Here is a 19489-nt window from a genome sequence, read left to right on the forward strand (position 1 = left end):
GGACACAGAGCCAAAACATGTCACCATCCAAAGACATTTCGTTTTCACTTCCATCCAGTCATCTGTTTTATTGCTCTACAAATCCTTTGCATCCTAACCCATGACACTGAGATGAGAGGGACAGAGTGCGTGATAGAGGAAGTGAAGCAAAACTAATGAGGTCTCCTGAGGAACACAGACCGGTTGTGATTTGACCTGGGAAACAATTTAGTTCAAGGCTGAAACCACCATGAATTGTAATATATTAGGGTCATAATGAATTAAAACTATCAACAGAAATACTGTATCAGAAAACGATATCACTTTTCCTTTTCCATTTAATCACTTTGTCTCATGTGCTAAATCTGTAGGCCCACCTATTTAAAGGATTCTCTGGGGAACCTCCTGAAGGTTCATCCATTAGAATATACAAGACCTTCGGTACCCAGAGTGTGCGAGGGGGAGACTGCCTCCAGGAAATACACCCCCACCAGGAAACCTGGGAATCCAGGTCACAGGGCAAGGCCTTAACCATACCCAGAGCTGGAATTGATTTAAGGAAAGGAATATAAAAGTAGGAGAGGCAGTGGAAAGAGTCTTGCATGCATTCCCAGTCTTCATGCAGAACGGCGGAAGCCATTCCTTATTTTGTCTCCCAAGGGACCTCATGGAAGTCTGCCAATTAACTCAGGCAGTGGTCATAGGTTTAAAAAAGCTCCCAAATGAATTTTGTGATATAACCTCAAGTGGAGAAGAACTCTCTTGGTCAGAACCAGGTGGAGATAGGGGGCAAATGGAAAGAGTGCAGGAGTTGGGTACCCCAGCTGTGCAGGCAACTTGGGAGGGATATGGCTTGAAAGCTGCTGTTGAGTTCTGAGCTTAGATGCCCTAGAATTTAGCTTGCTGCTGCTAGCAGAAAAAATGTGGCTTTGAGATCTACTTTGCCAAGTGCACAGGAGCTGGGTGGGGCTTACTGCTGCCTGCTACTCCCTACTCCCTGGGTGAACACTTCTGTGCAGCAGAGGCAGCTATGCTCTCCTCTGGAACATGAGACCATCTCCCCAGTGACCAGAGACCTACCCCTTGACCCCTAGAGGGGTTGTTCCTTGCCCCACACTCAGAGAGTCAGAGCAAGGACTTGCCTGACCCAGCCCCCAGCTGGCTTTGCCCACGCCCCAGCACCCCCTCCCCCCACCACCACCCTGGTAGCTTAACACAAAGGACAGACACTTTGGGGAGCTTTATGGCCCCATACATCACCTGAGAAACCAGAGTACCTCCCCTGGGTAACTTCAGGCAGGCACAAATCCCACCACTGCTACTGTAGCTGGTGCTATCCTGCAAGCGCCACCTCCTGGCTAGATGCCAGCTGACACAGTCCATTACAGCATCTCCAAGTACATGTGTCCAGAAAGGAGTGAACTTGCACATGACTGCAGAAATCACCATAGTCTGCAGTACTTTGGCTAATCAGGAGGTCCTAAGCCTGTCCAAACAGTCCAGTAATTAATGAGATCAGTTCATTACTACCACAACTGGCTTTTGAGCAAGTCAACACATTAAAGCTATCGACGACCAAAGAATCTCACAGTCTATGTCACTTCCTCGCCATTCCCATCAGAGCTGGCGCTGGTACCCACTGCTGGGAGACTTGAGGACAGGTCACATCATTGGATTTACTGCAGATGTTCCCCAGCACTAGCCTAGAGTGTTGCAGCCCCATTGGCAGCCAGACTCAAAGGTGCAACGGCATTCCCAGTAATCTGGTTCTCAGGGATTCCTACTCCTAGGAGAAGAGGGAATGCACCACATCAAGGGAACAGCCCATGGGACAAAAGAACCCAGAGAGCAGGTCTTGAGTTCCAGACCTTTCTGCTGGTGGCAAGTTTATATCAGCAGAGGCACAGTTGCAGTATTGGGCTCAGCAGGGAAAGTCTGCAGCTCTATCCCAACCCTCAGGTAGCCCTAGTGCTTGTGAAAGGTCTTGAAGACAGAGATTTCTTTTCCCCCTTATCCACCACTGCAGTCACAACTGAGGCTTTTCCCATGGAAGTTTGGCATAAGTACACCTATAACCAGCCTTTCTGGAACTCTTCAGGGTGGCTGCATCCCCAGAGGAAGAATACTCCCCAGGTGCAGGTTTGCAAGGGAGGTAGAGTCCAGATTCCTCTCTACCTGGAACATCAATATCCCTGCAGATTAAAGAGCTGCCTGCCTAATCTGAACAGCTGGAACACTGGGTCAGGATTGTGTCTGGGAAGTGGATAGCTTTCCTGCTGACCTGGCAGGGGAGCTGAAGTGGCTCTGGCCTTTCTGTCTGATAAAACTTCAATGCATTTCACTGAGAGCTTCCCCAGCCACATCTGTCAAGGATGGGTCCTCTGCCCACCATTGGATATTGCATTTACTCCCCTACTTTAGCCACAGCTGGTTTTTACCTATGGACCCTTCCCTTACTGGCCTGAATAGTCAACCTAGTAAATAAAATTCTGGGAAAAAATAAAGTAAACACCATGGTGGAATAAGATAAGCTTCAAGAGACCTCTGCCATTCCAACCCTATAGGACACAGTGAACTTGTTCAAACACTGAGCACACTGCCACAACCAGCATCTGAGAAAGCTATCACTCCCTATAGTCAAGGAACTCATACAGAGGCTTCACCCCCGAAAGCAACAAGAGCCTAATTACACTACAGTAAACTATAAACATTAAAGTCACACCCTTAAGATGGAAAAAAATAAATTAAAAAAAAACACAAATCAAAAATAAATTCAAGAATAATTAGAAGAAATATTCTACCCAAATGAGAAGGAACCAGAAAAATAATTCTGGTAATATGACAAAACAAGGCTCTATAAAACACGCAAAAGAACACACTAGCCATCCAGCAATGGATCCGGATCAAGATAAAATCTTTGAAATGCCAGATAAAGAATTCAAAATGTTAACTATTTAGTTACTCAAGAAGACACCAGAGAAAAGTGAAAAAGAACATAAAGAAATTTAAAAAACAATTCAGGATATGAGTGGAAAAAATTCTACAGAGATAGATATCAAAGAAAAACCAACCAAAAGCATCTGGGAACCTATAAAGGAAATCCTATCAGACTTCTAGAAATGAAAGACATGCTCAGGGAATTACAAAATGCAGTGGAAACTTTCAACAACAGACTAGAACAATTACAAGGAAGTATTTCAGAACTCAAAGACAAGGCTTTCAAATTAATCTAATCTGACAAAAATGAAGCAAAAAATAATTAAAAGAAATGAACAAAGCTTCTAAGATTATGTTAAACAATCCAAGTCTGGGATTATGTAAAACAGCCAAACCTAAGAATAATTGGTGTTTATGAGTGAGAAGAGAAAGCAAAAACTTTTGAAATTTTATTTGAGAAAATAATTGAGGAAAACTTCCCAGGCCTTACTAGAGATTTAGATGTCTAAATACAAGAAACTCAAAGCACTCCTGACTTATTGCAAGAAGGTCATCATCAGGGCATATAGTCATCAGGCTATCTAGAGTAAACATGAAATAAAGAATTCTAAGAGCTATGAGACAAAAGCATCTGGGAACCTATAAAGGAAATCCTATCAGACTAACAGTAGACTTCTCAGCAGAAACCTTGCAAGCAAGAAGGGATTTGAGGTTTTAGCTTTAGCCTCTTTAAACAGGACAATTGTCAGTTAACAATTTTGTATCCAGCAAAATTAAGTTTCATAAATGAAGAGGAAATAAAATCATTTTCAGACAAACAAATGCTGAAGGAATTTGTTACTACCAGACCATCCTTACAATAAATGCTGAAAGGAGTTCTAAATCTTGAAACAAAAGCTTTATATGCACCAAAATAAAATCTCTTGAAAGCATAATACTCACAGGGCCTATGAAACAATAACACAACGAAAAAAGTATCTAGGTAACAATTAACATGATGAATGGAACAGTATCTCATATCTCTATAATATGGCTGAACGTAAATGGCCTAAATTCTCCACTTAAAAGAAACAGATGGGCAGAATGGATTTTTACAAATCACAAACCAAACATCTACTGTCTTCAAGACAGTCACCTAACACCTAAGGATTCATATAAACTCAAGGTAAAGAGGTGGAAAAATACATTGAATGCAAATGGAAACCAAAAGTGAGCAGTAGTCTTAGATAAAACAGATTTTAAAGCAGCAACAGTGAAAAAAGAAAAAAAGTCAAAGAAGGTCATTATATAATGATACAAGGATCAATCTAACAGGAAGAAATTACAATCGTAAATTATATGCACCTAACACTGGAGCTCCCAGACTCATAAAACAATTACTACTAGACCTGAGAAATGAGATAGACAGCAACATAATAATAATGGGAGAATTCAATACTCCACTGACAGCACTAGACAGATCAAGACAGTAAGTCAACATAGAAACACTAGGCTTAAAGTACACTCTAGAACAAAGGAATCTAAGATATATGTACAGAATATTCTACTCCAAAACTGCAGGATACACATTCTTCTCATCAGCACATGGAACATTTTCTAAGATAGACCATATGGTAGGCCACAAAACAAATCTCAATAAATTTTTAAAAACAGGAATCATATCGGCCGGGCATGGTGGCTCACGCCTGTAATCCCAGCACTTTGGGAGGCCGAGGCAGGTGGATCACGAGGTCAGGAGATCGAGACCATCCTGGCTAACACAGTGAAACCCCGTCTCCAGTAAAAATACAAAAAGAAATTAGTCGGGCATGGTGGTGGGTGCCTGTAGTCCCAGCTACTTGGGAGGCTGAGGCCGGAGAATGGCATGAACCTGGGAGTCAGAGCTTGCAGTGATCCAAGATCGTGCTACTGCACTCCAGTCTGAGTGACAGAGTAAGACTCCGTCTCAAAAAAAAAAAAAAAAAGGAATCATATCAAATATCATCTCAGACCACAGCGAAGTAAAACAAGAAATCAACTCCAAAAGGAACCCCCAAAACTACACAAATACATGGAAATTAAACAGTCTGTTCCTGAATGATTTTTAGGTTAACAATGAAATCAAGATGGAAATTCATAAACTATTTAAAATGAATGATAATAGTGACACAAGTTATCAAAATTTTTGGGACAGGGCAAAAGTAGTTTTAAAAGGAATGTTTATTGCACTAAATTTGTACATCAAAAAGTCTGAGAGATCACAAGTTAACAATCTAATATACACCTCAAGGAACTAGAGAAATAAGAACAAACTAAATCCAAAGCTAGCAGAAGAAAATAAATAACAAAGATCAGAGCAGAACCGAATGAAATTGAAACCACAAAAACAATACCAAAGAAATCAATGAAACAAAAAGCTGGTTCTTTGAAAAGATAAACAAACTTGATAGACCATTAGTGAGATTATCCAAGAAAAGAAGAGAGAAGATTCAAATAAGCTCAATTAGAAATGAAACTAGGGACATTACAACTGATGCTACAGAAATACAAATATCATTCAAGATTACTATGAATAACTGTATGCACACAAACTAGAAAGCCCAGAGAAAACAGATAAATTCCTGGAACCATACAACCATCCGAGAGTAAATCAGGGAGAAATAGAAACCCTACACAGACCAATAACATGCAGAAACACTGAATCAGTAATTTTAAAAATTGCAAACAACAACAACAAGCCCAGGGCCAGATAGATTCACAGTTGAATTCTACCAAATATTCACAGAAGAACTGGTACCAATCCTACTAAAACTATTTCAAAAGACTGAGAAACAGAGAATCCTCCCTAATTATCCTATGAAGTCAGTATCACTCTGATACCAAAACCAGGAAATGACATAGCAAAAAAAGAAAATACAGACCAATATCCCTGATAAAAATAGAAGCAAAAATCCTCAACAAACTCCTAGCTAACCAAATCCAAAAAGATATCAAAAAGATAATACACCATAATCAAGTGGGTTTCATCACAATGATCCAGGGATGGTTTAATATACACAAGTCAATAAAGGTAATGTATCACATAAACAGAATTAGAAACAAAAACCATGTGATCTCAATAGATGTAGAAAAAGGATTTGGAAAAAATCCAGCATCTCTTTATGATAAAATCCCTCAACAAACTAGGCATAGAAGGAACATACCTCAAAATAATAAAAGCCACATTTAACAAACTTACAGCAAACTTAACACTGAATGGGGAAAAGTTGAAAGCATTCCCCCTGAGAACAGGAACAAGGCAAGGATGCCCACTTTTACCACTTCTACTCAACATAATACTGGAAATCCTAGGCAGAACAGGCAAGAGAAAGAAATAAAGCCATCCAAATTGGAAAAGAGGAAGTGAAACTATCTCTCTTTACCAATGATATGATCATATACCTAGAAAAGACTAAACAGTACTCCAAAAGACTCCTAGATTTAATAAACAAATTCAAGACTTGGAACCAACCCAAATGTCCATCAATGACAGACTGGATTAAGAAAATGTGGCACATATACACCATGGAATACTATGCAGCCATAAAAAAGGATGAGTTCATGTCCTTTGTAGGGACATGGATGCAGCTGGAAACCATCATTCTCAGCAAACTATTGCAAGAACAGAAAAACAAACACCGCATGTTCTCACTCATAGGTGGGAATTGAACAATGAGAACACTTGGACACAGGAAGGGGAACATCACAAACCGTGATGGGGCCTGTTTGTGGGGTCGGGGGAGCGGGGAGGGATGGCATTAGGAGATATACCTAATGTAAATGACGAGTTAATGGGTGCAGCACACCAACATGGCACATGTATACATATGTAACAAACTTGCACATTGTGCACGTGTACCCTAGAACACAAAGTATTAAAAAAAAAAGTGAAAAAAAGAAATCTAAATTTTAAAAAATAATAAATAAAAATAAAAAATAAACAAATTACTGAATTTGAAAGTCTCAGATTATAAAATCAACATACACAAACCAGTAGTACTGCTATACACCAAAAACAGTCAAGCTGAGAGCCAAATCAAGAACTCAATCTCTTATACAATAGCTGCAAAAAATAAAATAAAATACCTAGAAATACACTTAACCAAGGAGGTGAAAGATCTCAACAGGAACTACAAAACACTGCTGAAAGAAAGCATAGATGAATAAAAAACAAACAGAAATACATCCCATGCTCATTGACTGGAAAATATCCTGAAAATGACCATATTGCCAAAAACGATCTACAGATACAATGCAATTCCTATCAAAATACCAAAATCATTTTTCAAAGAATTAGGAGAAAATCCTAAAATTCATATGGAACTAAAAAGGAGTTCAATAGCCAAGTCAATCCTAAGCAAAACAAACAAACAAACAAACAAAAACAAATCTGGAGGCAATATATATCCAACTTCAAATTATACTACAAGGATATAGTAACCAAAACAGTATGGTACTGGTATAAAAGTAGGCACATAGACCAATGGAACAGAATAGAGAATCTACAAATAAAGCCAAATCCTTACAACTAACTGATCTTTGACAAAGCATACCACATAAATTGGAAAACGGGTACCCTGTTTAATGAATGGTGGGAGAGTTGGATAGCCACCTGTAGAAGAATGAAACTGGATCCCTATCTCTCACCTCGTACAAAAATCAACTCAAGTTGGATTAAAGTCTTAAATCTAAGACCTGAAACCATAAAAATCCTAGAAGAAACCATAGGGAAAACTCTTCTGGACATTAGCCTAGGCAAAGAATTTATGACTAAGACCCGAAAAGCAAACACGACAAAAACAAAAATAAATGGAACTTGAATAATTCAAAAGCTTCTGCACAGCAAAAGAAATAATCACAGAGTAACAGACAACCCAGAGAATGGGAGAAAATATTTGCAAACTATGCATCTGACAAAAGACTGGTATCCAAAATCTACAAGAAACTAAAATAAATCAGCAAGAAAAAAAGCAAATAATTCCATTAAAAAGTGGACAAAGGACATGAATAGACAGTTCTCAAAAGAAGATATATAAATGGTCAAACATACGGAAAAGTGCTCAACATCACTAATCATCAGGGAAATGCAAATTAAAACCACAATGGGATACTACCTTGCTCCTGTAAGAATGGCCATTATTAAAAAGTCAAAAAACAATAGATGTTGGCATGGATGTGGTGAAAGGGGAATGCTGATACACTTCTGGTGGGAATATAAATTAGTACAACCTCTATAGAAACCTGTATGGAGATTCCTTAAAGAACTAAAAGTAGATCCACCAATTGATCCAGCAAATATGACAACTGGACATCTACCCAATGGAAAAGAAATCATTATATGAAAAAGACACATGCACACATATGTTTATTGCAGTCAAATTCACAGTCGCAAAAATATGAAATCAACCTATGTGCCCACTAACCAACATGCGGATAAAGAAAATGTGGTATATATACACCATGGAATACCACTCAGCCATAAAAAGGCATGAAATAATGTCCTTTGCAGCAAGTTGGATGGAGCTGGGGGCCATCATTCTAAGTGAAGTAATTCAGGAATGACAAACCAAATACCATATGTTCTCACTTATAAGTGGGAGCTACACTGTGAGTATGCAAAGGCATACAGATGATATAATGGACTTTGGAGACTCAGAAGTGGGAGGGTAGGAGGTGGGTGTGGAATAAAAATCTACATATCAGGTACAAGGTACACTGCTTGGGTGATGACTGCACTAAAATATCAGAATTCACCACTATATAATTCATCCATGTAACCAAAAACCACTAGTACCCCAAAAGCTATTAAAACTTTTAAAAAGAATATATAAAACCTCCAAGTATTTCTAAACAACAATGTGTGAACTGAGGGAGGAAAAAAAAATGCTTTAGATAATTTTAATTGCATTTGCAACGCTCCACTTTTACTTAAAAAAAAATGAGTATTTATTAGCTAATTTTTAGGTCATTAATTAATTGCCTTTATTAGTGATTAAAAATCTATATGCTAATTGTACCTAAAATTGGAGGTGATTTAAGAATTGAAAAGGATACTACCTTTTACATTTTATTAGATAAATAGTTTAAAAAAGTATTTTATGATTAAAAGAAAATGAAATCACATAGCTTTCCATTTGCTTTTTATTTGTAGCTTTCTAATAAGTCTTTAGTATAAAACAGTTTAACCAAAAAAAAGCCTAGCTTTCCTTGAATTATATTCTTGTTTGTGAATGCAAAACCTTCCAAATTATGTGAAACATTTATGTATTCAGAATGTTACTTTGTGGTTTTCTTCCTAAGAAGCTAAACAATTCATTAAACAAGCTGCTCTTAAATCGTAGATCAGAACAAGTATAGGCTCCCTCTGCAGAATTCTATTGTGAAGCTGTACCCATTTGTGTTTTCTTTGAAGCCATAAAAATGAAACCCTTATGCTCATATTAAAAGCATAAGAAAGGCATCTATTATGTCAATAGATTTAAAACACGGCCTTAGACCCAGTGAGAACCATTCTAAAGGTTAAGAAGTGCATTCCCAGGGAAAACCATCAAAGGCCTACATATCATTATATCCCAAAACAGATGGCATCACAGTGTTTGGAACTATAGTTTATGGACACCTACGATCTCAAATAAATCCTTGCTAATCCCACTCTTTTGTCTAAATTTTGTACTTTGATGGTAACTGCAGGTGCCTTTTCTCCATCATATCATTGCATGTCATTCTATGAATAGTGAAGATACGTGAACCTATATGGACACAACTCTTAATAAATACAACTTTTATACAATATGTAAGTATTTTACCATCCACAGATATACTCTGTAGAAATCTATGCTTCTTAGATTCTAATCTACTGTAGATCTTCAGTAGTCTAAATTTTACAGAAAAAAAATGATGAAAATATACCTCTCTCATAGATTGAAACTATAATATTGATTTAAAAATCACTTTGTAAAACAATATGGAATTATCTAGTATCCATACATATATCCTGGAGAAACTCTCAAAAACAGGAGATGGGGGCAAGTATATTCACAGAAACATTGCTTCTAACACCAAAAAACAGCAAACAGCCCAAAAGCTCAATAGGAAATTAATATATGAACTGTGTTACCCTCAAACAATGGAATGTTGTACAACAATAAAAATAAATGAACTGTTCCTACATGCACCAAAATAGATGAACCCTAGAAACACTACTGAGCAAAAAGGATAAGTCACAGAAAACTATATACAATATGTTTCCATTTCATATAAAGTTTAAACCATGCAAAATTGAGCAATGTGTTTTTACTGTTACTTAGGTTCAGGAATTATTTTTTCATCTAAAATCCTGCTGAAAAAAAATTAAATAATACTAATGTGACTAACAGATTGAAGTAAAAATTTTCTATATGATTATTTGCTACAAATTTCATATACTGAAAAACTTTTGGGATTCAAATTTAGTTCACTACAAAAAATGTTATCTACAGACAGAAAAATCTCTAATGCATCTGTACAGGTGAAAATATTGTTTAAAAGATCATGTCCTTCAATATTTAAGAAATATCACATGACCTCATTTATACGTGGAATCTAAAAGAGTTGAACTCATAGATGTAAAGAGTGGAATGCTGGTTACCAGAGCTGCAGTTGCAGGGGGTAAGGAAAGATGTTGGTCAAAGGGCATAAAATGTCAGTTAGATAAGAGGAATAGGCCACTGTATTGTGCATGGTGACTATAGTTAATAACAATGTAGTGTATTGTATTCTTGAAAACTGCTAAGAGTAGGTTTTAAGTGTTCTCACCACAAAAAAAAAGAAAAATAAGGATGTGCGTTAATGCATATGTTAATTAGTTTGATTAAACCATTCCACAATGTATACATACTTCAAACCAACATGCTGTACATGCTAAACATACACAATTATTATTTCTCAATTTAAAAAATTAATTAAAAATAAATAAAATACTAAAGGGAATATGTAAATTATAACCTATAAAAAGATTTAAATAGTATCACTATTTAGCTGAAAAAAGTTTTATTTCACAGTTTACCTGACACACTGCAATACTTCAGAGTTTGCAGAAAAGAGTTATTTAATTCTTGTCTGTATATAAGATGTGGCTTGTTGTGACCATCTTCATACTCATTCCCATCTGCCTTCATTATAGGTTCTAAGAAATAATCACCGTCATGTCCTTTAAATGTTCCCGTCTGAAAATAAAGGAAACAAAAATGAAATTTTCCTAACAGTCGCCAAGAAGAAAAAACACATAGTACCACAGGTTAAACGAGCAGACAGAAGCAAAACAGCAAGGAGTCTGTTCACTAAGAGCCACCATCTGAGCATAAAAAAGTTTCCCTTCCATGGGTCACTTTTCTCTCTCCACTCCTATGTATAAAATCATGAAGACTGGATACTATTCCAACAGGCCAAGCTAACTGACAGGCATTCCAGGTACAAAGAACAGCATAGACAAAAGCATCAAAATGGAGAAAGTGTTTAGAATAGTCTATAAATAATAAAGCCTGTGCTATTTTGATCTGTGGGAAAATGGGTACTTTAATACATTAGTGTTGAAAATATAAATCAGTACAATCAGGATGCAGAGCAATTTGGCAATGTTTAACACATTAACAATGTATTGGCCCTGGAACCCAGCAATTCCCCTTCTGAGAATTTATCCTACATATACTATACATTTGCATGTGTGAAATCATATACTTACAAGGTTATTAACCATAACATTGTTTTTAATAGCAAAATATTGGAACCACTTCAAAAGTCCATTGATAGAGTCTGTTTACATAAACTTTGGCACAACTATGTGATGGCATCCCTTGAGGTTATAAACACACAAACAAAAAAAAGAATGAACATTCTGTGTAGTGATATAGAAAGAACTCCAATACATATCATTACATCAAAACAAAAAAACTACAAAACAGGATGTATACTTCACTACTATTGTATAATAAAGGAAGAAACCCAAAAACTAAATATTTCTATTTGCCTGGTTACTACTGAAAAAACTCTAGAAGGATTATTAGAAACAGTGCCGACAGAAGTGGGAGAAACTGGGTGCATGTAGGATGGACTAGGTATGGCATCGTGCTTCCTATATGCTGTCCCTCTACCTAAAATGTTTCCCTACTTCCCACCCTTCATCTCTACCTCTGCATCATCACACCCAGTCTGGCTGGCTTCATCTCATCCTTCAAGTCTCAGATCAAATAAGAATCACCCAGAAAGTTTTTCTTTGACCAGTTTTCTAGGTAACCACATACCCATCCCTACTCCTAAAAACACATTGCATCTGCTTGATTTCTTTAGCACATTTATTGTATGTTGCATGCACATGTTTGTTTGCTATTTAAAACTATTCTTCCCCACTAGACAGAAGTCTTTAAATAAGCAGAGACCTATCCCTGAATTTCCACTGCTGAATAGACGATCTGAGATCTAGGCACATGTGGTAAGCAGTAAATACTTGTTAAACCATGAAAGCTATTATTTCCTACCTTTGCAAGCTCAGTTTATGTTAAGCAAAAGTAGGGCATAAATTTGAAAACTTAGGCTAGACCTAGAATATAAAGACTCTTGCTTGCAGGGATTTTTGTCAGAGGAGTCCACAAACTTCGGTGAGAAAAAAAATTACATCCTTATTGTCATTAACCTAATTATAATTAACCTATAAACTACTTCATGAAAGAAATGCTAAATTTGAATGTAGGCTACAAATTCCAGTAAGGTTGTCAATAGAAAGCACAGACATTTTCATTACATGATGATGTCTGAATATCTAAAAATGTTGTTTATGCTTATCAACACTTCAAAATTAAGGTAGTTATTACTCTGCCAATACATCTTATTATTTAAGGTGCTAATAAAATATACATAACTTTTTAAATATCTTGACAACTATATTTCAATATAAATGTTTTATTTTGTATTTTTGTTAATATTTTAGGTGCATTGAGATTCTGAGAAGGGTTCATTTGTGAATCATTGAAGAATTCAAATAAAAGTGGGAGCGGGGAGCAGAGTCAAAGCAATAACTTTGAAAGACTGAACAACTGTACAACTAAGGAAAGACTGGTGAAGGTAAATGTTTAGCTATCATGGTATGAAATAACAAGAACTTGCACTCTGTTGGAAAGAAGCCCTAAAATGGTCAATTTATATAGATAGATCCCTCTCTCGAGTCAGGTGAGGGTAAGTCATTCAAGGGAGGCATTTATAATATTAATAGCTAATTCCAATATACAGATCAGACATTATTCATTTTATACATTCATCCATATACATATTTTATATAAATATATAATTCATTTCAACCTAATAATAATTATTTAAAGTAAATTATATTATTATCCCCACTTCACAGGTGAGACAAATGAGGAACAGAGAGGTTAAGTCACTTGTCCAAGGCTCATGCCAAGTAGGTGGCAGGATCAAGATGTGAACCCAAATACTCTGGCTTCACAATTCATGCCTTAACTGATTACACTGCACTCATTATCACGTGCCAATTTTGATAGACTCTATGAACTAGTCAACAAATACTTAATGGGCACCTACTATGTGCCAAGAACCGTTCTAGGGGCTAAAGATACAGAGGTGAATGTGACCAAATCCCTGCCTTCAAAGAATTTATACTCCTATGGAAAAAAGGCAGACAATAAATAAAAATACAATAGAATATGCAATAAGTACAATAAAAAATAAGATAAGGAGAGAGAGAATAAAAGAGGGTGAGGCTGGGGAGGCACTTTAGGAGGGGACAGCAAGGCTGAGGGTAGAATAATCAGGAGGTAGCCGTGGAAAATTCTGGGAGGACATTCCACAGAGACGGGAATATTCCAAACAGTGACTGAAAGGCCTAGAGATGAAAAAGTCTTAGCAGGTAAAGTGACAGAGACAACAGTGAGGCTGCAGCTGTGCCAGCCAGGAGATACAGAGTAGCAGATGATGCCAGACAGGCAGAAGGCGGTTGCACTAATTATACTTGACAGAAAAAAGCACTCCTCACACCACAGAATCACAAAAATACATTTACCTACATTTAAAACTTTGCACTTTTCCACATGGAAAGGCATCTTTCTATGAAGACCCAATTCAGAAATGAATTACTGAATTACAGGAAGTATGATAAATGCAGTTTTAGTGAATGAGACCTCATTTCCATTTCTCAATTACAAATATCTTAATATAGGGATACTTTGAAATCATTGTTTTAAATTCCACTGCAAATAAAAAGCATGTTTTATTTTATTTATCATTTATTTATTTATTTATTTATTTATTCATTTATTTTTGTTACCAAGGCTGGAGTGCAGGGGCATGATCTCGGCTCACTGCAACCTCCACCTTCCAGGCTCAAGCAATCCTCCCACCTCAGCCTCCCATAACTGGCGGAATTTTTTTTTTTTTTTTTTTTTTTGGTAGAGATGGGGTTTCACCATGTTGCCCAGGCTGGTCCCAAACTCCTGAGTTCAAGTGGTCCACCCACTTCAGCCTCCCAAAGTGCTGGGATAACAGGCGTGAGCCACCACACCCGGCCCTTTATTTTTAACTTTTGTGGGTACATAGTAGGTGTATACATTTATGGGGTACATGAGATATGGTGATACAGGCATACAATGTGAAAGAAGCACATCATGGGGAATGGGATATCCACCTTACAAAACATCCAATTACATTATTTAAGTTATTTTAAAATATACAATTAAATTATTATTGACTATAGTCTCCTGTTGTACTAGCAAATAGGTCTTACTCATTCTATTTTTTTATACCCATTAACCATCCCCACCTCTCCCCACCCCACCCACATTCTCACTATCCTTCCCAGCCTCTGAACTATCCCTTCTACTCTCTATGTCCATGAGTTCAACTGTTTTGGGTTTTAGATCCTACAAATAACATGCAGTGTACGTCTTTATGTGCCTGGCTTATTTCATTTAACATAATGATCTCCAATTCCATCCATGTTGTTAGAAATCACTGGATCTCATTCTTTATTATGGCTAAATAGTACTCCATTGAGTATATGTACCACATTTTCTTTATCCATTCGTCTGTTGATGGACACTTAGGCTGCTTCCAAATCTTGGCTATTGTGAACACTGCTGCAACAAACAGTGGGAGTACAGATACCTCTTCAATATCCTGATTTCCTTTCATTTGGGTGTATACCCAGCAGTGGGATTGCTGGATCATATGGTAGCTCTACTTTTAGTTTCCTGAGGACCCTCCAAACTGTTCTCCAGAGCGGTTGCACTAATTTACATTCCCACTACAATGTACAAGCATTCCCTTTTCTACACATTCTGACCAGCATTTGTTATCGCCTGTGTCTTGAATATAAGCCATTTTCACTGGGGTGAGATGATATCTCATTGTAGTTTTGATTTGCATTTCTCTGATGATCAATGATGTTAAGCATCTTTTCACATGCCTGTTTGCCATTTGTATGTCTTCTTTTAAGAAAGTCTGTTCAAATCTTTTGCCCAGTTTTTCACCAAATTATTTAAATTTTTTCCTATAGAGTTGTTTGAACTCCTTATATATTCTGGTTATTACTCCTTTCTCAAATGGGTAGTTTGCAAATATTTTCTCCCACTCTGTGGATTGTCTCTTCACTTTGTTGACTGTATTCTTTGCCATGCAGAAGCTTTTTAACTTGATGTGATCTCGTATGTCCATTTTTGCTTTGGTTGCCTGTGCTTGCGGAGTATTGCTCAAAAAATTTTTGCCCAGCCCAATGCCCTGAACATTTTCCCTAGTGCTTTCTTGTAGTAGTTTAATAGTTTGAAGTAACATATATTTTAAATACTATTTTAACCGAACACTTAAAGTCATTTAAATGATTATGGCAATTACAGTCATAAAGTTCTCTTTCCACTGATATTTATTATTACATTGAAATCTCCTTAGAGGTAAGAACATCTTTACTATTTTCAGAATTCCAACATCTAAAACATTGCCTGAAACACAGCAGGCACTCCATACACAGCTGCAGAAATGAACATTTTTGTAACAAACCTGGTGAAGTACCTGTTTTTTTCTCTTCCTATACCCTTGAGTAAGTAATTCTTTAATTTTTTTAATGAACATTCCTTTTTTTTTTTTTTTTTGAGATGGAGTCTCACTCTATCGCACAGACTAGAGTGCAGTGGCGTGATCTCGGTTCACTGCAACCTCCACCTCCTGGGTTCAAGAAATTCTCCTGCCTCAGCCTCCCGATAGCTGGGATTACAGGCGCCTGCCACCGCGCTAATTTTTGTATTTTTAGTAGAGATGGGGTTTCACCATCTTGAACTCCTGATCTCGTGATTCACCTGCCTGGGCTTCCCAAAGTGCTGGGATTACAGGCGTGAGCCACCAGGCACGGCCTTTAATGAACATTCTTAAGTTATGGTACTCTTGAGACATGTATGGGATATAGTTGTATGATGGTTTTCTTTAAATGCTGAAAAGTAAAATGTTTAGACACCCTTATATAGTCTGCTAATATGTTAGGATTACACATTTTTAAATAGTTCAAAAATTAATGAAATTCCATCAGACATACTGACTACAAAACACTGAAATTATAGTCTATAAAATAAAAGGCAAAGCTATAAATATTAAGAATTCTTATATATTTCTTGGATACTTTTCTAGAGCCGATACCCTAACATATTTCACTCATTCTACCAGTGTCTATTTTCCAAAGATAACTGCAAATCACTTACTGTCAACAAACACCAATACTCTAGCATTCTCTGCCTTCCTAGAAAACTAATTTTACCCATACTTATGAGAAGTAACAAAGACACTGTTTTTGAAACCTGAGTACATGGATCCATGGAAAATCCCTTTCTGTCTTTTTTAAAAAGCATGCTGAAGAGGGGAAATGTGATACTATCTTGACAAAAGACACTAATAGACATGAGGCAGCTTGTTTACTCAACTAAATGTACCTACAAAGCCACTTTAAATACATCACACTATCTTCAAGCAATATGGAAAATACTTCTATTAATCATAGCATTTTTTTTTCTTTCTTTCTTTTTTTTTTTTTGAGACCAAATCTTGCTCTGTTGCCAGGCTGGAGTGCAGTGGCACGATCTCAGCTCACTGCAACCTCCACCTCCCGGTTTCAAGTGATTCTCCTGCCTCAGCCTCCCAAGTAGCTGGGACTACAGGTAAGCACCACCATGCCTGGCTGATTTTTGTATTTTTAGTAGAGACGGGGTTTCACCATGTTGGCCAGGTTGGTCTCGATCTCCTGACCGTGTGATCTGCCCGCCTTGGCCTCCCAAAGTGCTGGAATTACAGGCGTGAGCCACCGCGCCTAGCCAACCACAGAATTTTTTTAACCTCCTTTTGGCTCAAACTCTGGGAGGCAGGTACTATTATAATGTGCCAATAAAACTGCACATGGGTCCAGTCTGTGTTCCCATGTAAGAAGAAAATATAGTTCTATCCAGAAGCCATCGGCACCTCCTTTTAAGTTGTGCTAGAACACTCTAGGTTTTAAAAAATATTGCCTTTAAAACTTAAATTAAAGCTTGTATGTTTGAAAACAGTAAGTTAAAAAACATTGGCAAATATTTGTCCTCAAACTGAGGATAAATACTTATCCTTTTTACTTATTAATGAAAGACTTAGAAGCATTTTGCTCCCATCGACTTTTCTATAACTTACCCCATTTCAGTGGACCTTTTGTTCAAATAATTAAAATATTAGAGCTTTCCCTAAAGGCTCCTAAGGAAGCACTTTAAATTTTTTTTTTTTTTAACTTGGAATGAACCCAGCAAAGAATTAGCGGACAAAAAAAAACAGGTGGTTCATAGAACTGTATTTAGATCATGCCATATTTTTAGCAACATGCCTATCTGGAGATGGGCCCTGCAATTTGATTCATGATAAATGCCAATCAAATTCTCAACACTTTCTTTCAATGACTATTAAAAGCAGCAAAACTAGTTTTCAGTTGGGTAGGAGTTTCTTGATTACTTAGAGTAATGATCTTCTATTTGCCAAGCTGTTTTGAAAGGCAATTAAGTGACTATACAACTGGCTCCAATTTATTCTCATAGGCCAAAATTATTTATGTTTAGAAGATTTTATATAATTTTTTTCCCAAAATGTTCTTATTTCAGTATCATGGCATTCATCCATATATTTTTTTTCAAAATACATAGCAAATACATGTACTTTTGCTACAGCCAATAAGGTACTCTCAGATTTCATTAAAGGGTAATAACAAGTACAAAATACAAATCCTTTGAATTCCTTTCCCAAATCAATTATAGTTATCACATTAAACACTGTCAACTGGAGAACATTTGGAAATAAGGTACTGCTGAAGTGTTGACTAAAATACTTAGTTTTTCCACCTTCAATCATAAATCATATCATGAGAATCAGTATGATGATATATAAGAAGAAAGCCTAGGTATGAGTTCTGGGTTTGTGCTCATAGAATCTTAGGTAAGTTACTTTATATCTTTGACCTTCAGTTCCATTGTCTGTAAAACAAAATTGGAATAATTGTATGTACCCAATTTCCTAGGAAAGTTAATGTGTGTTTAAGTGATATTAATAATAGGAGCTCAATAATTGTTTTGAAATTGGATGCATTTTGAAGCAAGATGAAAAATTCTCCACTAAAAACACAAATGTTACAGCCACTTTTTTTACCACTGGCAGAGCATAAATGTTATATAATAAAAGACCACAAACATGAACTCTGAGATTAATTTTTATCTGGTGATAAGTAAAAATGTAAAAAGCTTTCTCTCTCTGACAGTTTCTCCTTATAACACCATTAATCATGCCTAGGAAATAGTGTATTATATACAAACACACAATGAATAAATGAATGAATCAATGATATGAAGAAAACATAAGAATTACCTCCAGATGCATAAAACAGAAAATTCATAGTAAGGGTTTAAAAAAAAAAAAAAGATTAGTTGTTCTTCTCTTCTCTAGAAGCATTATTTACCTTCCCCATTCTGAGACAATTCCAGATCTCTAGTATAAAAGTGAAACAATAGAAGGGAAATAAATACGTTGCTGGTACCTTACCTTTTTAAAACGGACTGGTTGGTCTCTTGCCAAGTCCTGGCCTATTCAAATCAAGAATATAAAACAAAGACTCTGGACTCATCTACGCAAGATTTATGTAGCCAAAAGACACAAGTTCAAGGAGTGTGTCCCAGCAGCCTTGAAACATGGAGTAAATTCTGTAATATTTCTCATTCTTGTGGGCACTGAGGTGTTATGAAGTCATATGAACTAATTAAAAAGAGGAGAGAATTGTCAAAGAAATGGCCTTGTTCTTGTGCGGTCTGCGTAGTGGCCCTCAGATGGCTTCTCCCAAACTGTCTCCAAAATATCCGTGAAAATATAAAATCAAAAATCATAACAATGATAAATTTAAAATAAGAAATCATTAAAAACTATTTTGTAGGTCTATAATGGAAACATACTCATGATATATTGTCAAAATATTCTAAAGCAATATTACTTTAAAACAAACACAAAAAGACATATAATATCTAGAGGG

At 36.5% G+C, this 19489-nt stretch overlaps 1 protein-coding gene across 1 annotated transcript in view; it reads right to left on the bottom strand.

The window, feature by feature from the left end:
- Positions 1-19489, bottom strand: part of ADAMTS20 (ADAM metallopeptidase with thrombospondin type 1 motif 20) — a 216070-nt gene that overhangs the window by 186697 nt on the left and 9884 nt on the right. Inside the window, 1 exon segment of the mRNA NM_001110539.3 lies at positions 10979-11138. Within this exon segment, the coding sequence (NP_001104009.3) occupies positions 10979-11138 (160 nt within the window).

The sequence above is a fragment of the Macaca mulatta genome, chromosome 11, assembly GCF_049350105.2.
Source record: "Macaca mulatta isolate MMU2019108-1 chromosome 11, T2T-MMU8v2.0, whole genome shotgun sequence".
NCBI classification, from domain to species: domain Eukaryota; kingdom Metazoa; phylum Chordata; class Mammalia; order Primates; family Cercopithecidae; genus Macaca; species Macaca mulatta.